This window comes from Porites lutea, chromosome 2, assembly GCF_958299795.1.
Source record: "Porites lutea chromosome 2, jaPorLute2.1, whole genome shotgun sequence".
NCBI lineage: Eukaryota > Metazoa > Cnidaria > Anthozoa > Scleractinia > Poritidae > Porites > Porites lutea.
In genome coordinates this window covers 2,988,571-2,995,000 of record NC_133202.1, presented here as the reverse complement: position 1 = coordinate 2,995,000, position 6,430 = coordinate 2,988,571, and the positions used below count along the sequence as shown (strand labels likewise).

Here is a 6,430-nt window from a genome sequence, read left to right as displayed (position 1 = left end):
CAACTAAACTAGGTGGGAAAAGTATGAAGGCATTTCAACATATAGACGATCTCCCAAAGCATAACATATTGACAAATTTAGTTTTTTGTATTGGTTTGGTACAAAAAAGGATCACTAAAAATGGCATCGTAAAAAAATGTGCAAACCCATCTATTTACTTTTAGTAAATACCTTTCCAAAGACTTCAAAACACTGCATTGTGAGGTTATAATAAGACCTAATAACTATTTGCGTTTAGTTCTATAGCTATTGACTGAAAAAGGAAAGCTTATAGAAAATTCAAGAAATTACATAAACGTTTTCCATGACAAATATTGAAGCACAATCCGCTAACACCAGTGGTCACTCGAGTTTCCTTATTTGGATGGTTTAATATTGTCGGTTTTCTTTCGGCTGAAGTCAAAGACCGCTGTATCAATACTTACTATTATTTAACAACATATTTTAAAGGTTTGAGAGAGCAAACTATAATCATGAAAATGTTTTGGTAGGAGAAAAAAAGAAATGTATCATTCATGGATGTCGCTGAATGCGTTTTTTTTGTCGTTTTAATAGAAATTCGAAGAGTGATTGTTACGAAACCTTTCTTATTTTTGGCCAGCCATAAAGTAGATCGTAAGGCAAATAAGTACCTAGTATACATACTACCTTGTCGTGACGTTTTTGCCAGGGAGAGGTTTCCTGTGCGGGATATATATCAGGGCGTTTAAGATGCCATGACGGCGAGAGCAACGAGAACGTCAAAATATAGCAATATTTTGAATAGGAAAAACATTGCACATGTAGTAGAGTTTTTTGTACATTTCTTTGTCAGCCGGTCACTGTAAGACTACAACGTGAACATGCCAAATTTCGAGTTTTGTAGAGGACATAAAAAAGCAACGACGAAAGTTTCTTCCTTTTTCTAAACTTGGATAGGGTTCTTAGGAGTTCAACTTCAAAGAAGTTCACCTCCATTTGATAAAGTAAGCGAGTTCACTTGGAAAAATCGCGATGGAGATTGAAAGATCGCGAACTTGAAATCACTTCTCAAGTGACGTTTACGCCGACGTCGCCGTTGTGGTATCTTGAACTCTCTTTAATCTACTTTTTCGACAGGCCGCGAAATATTGCTTGGTCCCGACAATAGGTAAGAACATAATTCATGTCTTCGTGCGTTTTTCATTGAGGTTCATCATTGGCACGGGCCATAATTAAACACGAGTCCGAGTCAAAAACGAGCCATTAGCCTTGCAAGAAAAAGCCAACCTCTCGAGTTAAGTCTAAATGTTGTCTTTTTCCATTTTTGAGTTTTTCGGTCGGCAAAAAGCAATCACCGGCATGTAGAAATAACAATGAGTAATTTTAAGAGATCTTATTGATCTTATTGATCTTATTTCTTATTGGCCAGCTTCAAACGTCGAGCTTAGCTTAAGTCCCGGCACATTTGATGTTCGACGATTGAATCGGGTCTCTGTTACATTTCTTTTCAGAATAGATGTTCACAATGTCTTGGATGCTGCTGTTATCAATCTTTCTTTTCCATTGTTTTCCCGGAATCCCTGGGGAGAAGACTCAAACTAAGGTTGTCGATAACTGGAACACAGGCTTCAAGGGAAAAATCACTCTCAACCTCGCAGATGACGTCACTGACGGGTGGACCATGATTCTCTCATTCCCAGTCCCTACTCCGAACCTGGAAATCTGGCGCGCGGAGATCGTTACAAATCAGAACGACAAAGTCTACACCATGAGAAATATGATCTGGAACGCACAGATGTGGAAAGGTGACCTTTTTGAGCTTTATTTCGTTGCACAGAAATCTGAATTGGACAGTGATCCTCCAACTGGCTCAGTGGTGTTCAAGCGTGGAGCACCGCCGACGGTCGAGCCTCCAACGGTTGGTCCCAGCTCACCTCAGCCACAAACAAACGGTCCCAGTTCCTCTCGCCCAATCTCAAATCGGGTCAGTTCTACTCAAGCAACAACTACTAAACCTCCTCTGCCCACACCATCCAGTAGACCGATCACTGTACCACCTCAAAAGCCTGACAAGTATAACTATGGGGAGGTGCTGAAGTTATCAATTCTATTTTACGAGGCCCAGCGCTCGGGAAAACTTCCGAAGAATAATCGGGTGAAATGGAGAAAAGACTCGGCACTGAACGATACGGGGGAGAATGGGCAGGATTTAACTGGTGGATGGTATGACGCAGGTGATTACGTCAAGTTCGGCTTTCCAATGGCTTCCTCCGTCACCGTGCTGGCCTGGGGCTTAGTTGAATATAAAAAGGCGTACCAAGCCGCTGGCCAATATAGTAAAGCGTTATACAGCATCAAGTGGGCGACCGATTACTTCATAAAAGCGCACACGAAAAAAGAAGAGTTTTATGGCCAGGTACGCTGCTGATAAGTTCAGTCTATTTAGATCCAAGGAAGCCATCTGTCAAGTCTTTACCATTATTTTTTTAGCCACGGAATCCAAATTCAAAAGTGCTTTTGGCGTCCCAGAAGCGGCACAATCTGGTTGGCACAGTTTTTTTTATTGTTTTTCTGTTAGTCAGCAAAATAGACGAATATATGTATTTTAATTCTCAGGTAGGAGACGGGCATGTTGACCACGCATACTGGGGTAGACCGGAGGATATGACGATGACAAGACCCGCTTTTAAGATCACCCCGCAGAAACCTGGATCAGACTTAGCCGCTGAAACGGCGGGAGCACTGGCTGCTTCCTCTATCGCGTTTAAAGCGCGAAATACTACGTAAGCGATTTCGTGTATGACTAAATTAGAGTACAATCCAGTGTATAATTAAATTAGAGTACAATCCATTGTAAAAAAGACGTGAATGGTTTGAGGCTGGGGGTAATTTCCCTAGAGGTTATTCACTGAAGAGGCCTCCTTCCAGAAAATCCCTTTGTAATGAAAGAAAACGAGACGCTTTTCGATGACAAAAAACATGATTTTGTTACTCTTTTTACTCGCAAGCGTTTTCTGAAGGGTATCCTTTAATTTTAATAAACTTCTTACGTGCACTAACTAGCACACAGCAGACTAGCCTGAGTGGCAGGCGTTCGAAAGGGAAGGAGAAAGGAATATTTGGGCGCGCGAAAACCCCTTTCCCTTCCCTTTCGAGCGCCTGCCACGCAGGCTAAGAGCGGACCTTTACAGAGCCTACCCTGAATCAAACCCGGGGGTTGCACCCCTGTAAAAGTGACGGGTGTGCCCTTCGTACCTTTTAGGGGTTTAAATTTGTGGAATGGTACCTCTTAGGGTGCTAAAACCTAAAATGACTGCTGTCAGAGTTGTCTGGGTACCTTTTAGGGGCCTGCGATAAGGTTATGATCCGAAAAATTTATTTGTGCCAGTTATACAAGTTATTGTCGTTGAATTGGTTCCTGTTATTAATGGAAATGAATTAGGGGCACGCCCATAAAACAAGAGTCTGGTACCTTTTAGGGGCGTTCTTGAAATTTTCCAACAAGCACCCCCGTCACCTTTATAGGGAGTACCTCCCCCCCCTCATCAAAGTTAACCATTGTATATTTTTGCTTGTTACAGTGGTTTTAAAAGGTACGCCAAAAGGCTATTAAGACACGCCAAAGAATTGTATGCATTTGCAGACAAGTATCGTGGAGTGTACAGTAATTCCATTCCAAATGCAGACAGTTTCTATCGTTCATACAGTGGTTACAAGGACGAGCTTGTCTGGGGAGCAGCATGGCTTTACAGAGCGACAAACGACATATCTTATCTCGCAAAAGCCGAGAAATACTACAATGAGTTTGGAATGAATGGACAGGTGGGTTAACAAGAAGAGTTGCAGCCATAAAAGTTGCGTTAGTCAAAAAAGGATCACGTCCAGCGCTTAGGAGATGTTCAAGCCTCGGGGCCGTGACAAGGTAGTACGTTGCAATTAGTTCCGAGACTCTATGATAAGAAAGTCTACCTTTTTACGATTGGTTCAAGAGGTGATTATGGTATCTGAGTGAATACAACGAAATACAGTAATGCACACTGAAGCAATGGCTCGATTCTAACCGTCTAAGTCTTAATGTCTAAATGTCTGTTTACAGGCACGAGGCAAAAAATCTCTTTGCTCCCTAGCGATCCACACATATCCCTTGACAGGCATTCAATTGAAAGAGTCAATAGTTACAAATGCCTAGGCGTTCAGGTTGATGAAACACTCTCGCGGGAGGCTCACATCTCCGAAGTCATCGGTAAAGTTGCAAAAGTACTAGCTGCCCTGAGGAGGCTAAGACCAATATGTCCCCAGAGTACCCTTGTCACTATTTACAAGTCATTGATTCTTCTGCGCATCTCGATTATTGCAGCGCTGTCTGGGGCTGTATCGGTAATGGTCTCAGCCAAAAACTAGAGAAGCTTCAAAACAGGGCTGCACGCATAATTACAGGGTCTAGCTGGGATGCCAGCTCTGCCCCGATACTTCATGCCCTTAAATGACAGACGTGCTAAGTAACTGAAATCTTTAATGTTTAAAACTGTAAATAACCTTGTACCCGAATACCTGTCTGATAAATTCGCCAGCATTAATACCATTCACAGGCATAATCTTCGAGGTGCGCAACATAACCTGTTTATTCCGCGACCGAACACTGAGGCCCTAAAGAAAAGTTTTCGTTATAGGGGCGCAGTAACATGAAACAGCCTGTCAGCTGAGGCTAAGCAGGCCACCACTTTAGATTGTTTTTATTCCGCTATTGTACATAAAGATTTTCTTAGTAAGCATTTATTATAGGACTTTTTCAATAATGTTTGTTATTTTTAAGTCTTAGTTTAATGTGCACGGCTCTTTAGAAGACCACTTTTTAGTGATAAGGATTCCGTGGTTAAATAAAGTTATTACTTACTTACTTACACACCCTAACACCCTTAACACCCTCTGCATCTGTTTGTCAGACATAGCTACAACATACTGTATCTTGGGAGGTTCAAAAAATAGTCGATGGACCTTTTTAGTTTGTAGGTTTTATTTTCCCAATTCAGAACAAGCGATTTTCTCCAGGAAATTTTGTCTTTTGTTTTTTAATTAGTAACTGAATGCACGTATTGCGTGTGGATAGTGCGGCATTTAAAAGAAACAGTTCTCTGAGAGTAACATCAAATTGTCTGCTATGGGAACACAACACATACAAACTCGAAAGGTCTAATGAAGAATTAGTCACCACAAATCCCATATAAATTCATTAGTATGTTGTGCGCTCTTGCAACAAGCGGTGGTTGTAACCCGTAGAGCCTGACATCATACAGGCACCTTTTACATAAAGTACCTTTTTACTTTGTTTTTCTTTTCCATTATTCACAGGCCTGGGCGTTTTCCTGGGATGATAAAAAAGCTGGGGCACAACTGCTGTTAGCTCAATTAACAAAAAAGAAGTCATACGAGACAGCCATTCAGTCTTCACTTGATAGCTGGCTTCCTGGAGGTAGCGTTTTATACACGCCCAAAGGCCTTGCGTGGCGTGCAAAGTGGGGATCTAACCGCTACGCAGCTAATACAGCATTCTTGGCGTTGGTTGCCGCTGACTACGGCTTAAAGCCCAGTATCTACCGCGCGTTTGCTAAGAAACAGATTGGCTACATGCTTGGGGACAGCGGGCGCAGTTTTGTCGTGGGATTTGGCCACAATCCACCTCAAAGACCACATCACAGATCAAGCTCGTGTCCGTCAGCCCCTGCAATATGCAACTGGGATAATTTTCGGGATCCCCGTCCCAATGCGCATGTCCTGAAAGGCGCACTTGTTGGAGGTCCAGATCAAAAAGACAACTACAAGGATGACCGGACAGACTATGTCATGAACGAGGTGGCGACTGACTACAACGCTGGCTTCCAGTCTGCCGTTGCAGGGCTCAAGCAAATTCAGCTGGGTTAGTCCAGTGCCTGAATAAATGCTACAGCAGTGTCATAGATTTTTTTTGAGCAAGAAATTAAACTAGGATGGAACTGAGGCTGTATTTTGTGCAAGAAACTTGCATTTGTCTGCATTTTATTAGTCAACTAATAAAAGTAATAATAAAAGTAATTGGTTCAAGTACAACTCTGTCGAGTTGGAGCATTTATTCATTGCATATCAAACACGATAAAATTGCATATAAAAAAAGATATAATAGATAAGTAATGGTAACAGGACTGAGCGGAGTCCAATTCGGTCTGTAATCATACGAGTGATTACCAAAATCGGACGATTTGTTTAATCACGAGTATGATTACTGGTCGACACGAAGTTCTGTTACCAATTAATCATAACTTTAACAAAATTTGTGATATATAAGGCCATTTTTTGAAATCAAAAGAGAAGAAACTATAATTTTTTTTGCTAGTAATGAAACTGGCGATTGTAATTATAGTAAATCCGATTCAGTACATGAAATATTAGTTTATAATATTCACGAAGGGTTACAACAAAAATACTGTCCTTCTTC

General features: G+C 41.5%; 1 protein-coding gene across 1 annotated transcript in view; it reads left to right on the top strand.

Annotated features, from left to right (window-relative positions):
* Positions 1-5,949, top strand: part of LOC140927414 (uncharacterized) — a 6,302-nt gene extending 353 nt beyond the window's left edge. The window contains exons 2-5 of the mRNA XM_073377058.1: positions 1,473-2,377; positions 2,578-2,744; positions 3,543-3,783; positions 5,311-5,949. Of these exons, the coding sequence (XP_073233159.1) occupies positions 1,478-2,377; positions 2,578-2,744; positions 3,543-3,783; positions 5,311-5,880 (1,878 nt within the window). The 5' untranslated portion in view covers positions 1,473-1,477 and the 3' untranslated portion in view covers positions 5,881-5,949. The remainder of the gene's footprint in view (positions 1-1,472; positions 2,378-2,577; positions 2,745-3,542; positions 3,784-5,310) is intronic.
* The last annotated feature ends 481 nt before the right edge of the window (positions 5,950-6,430 follow it).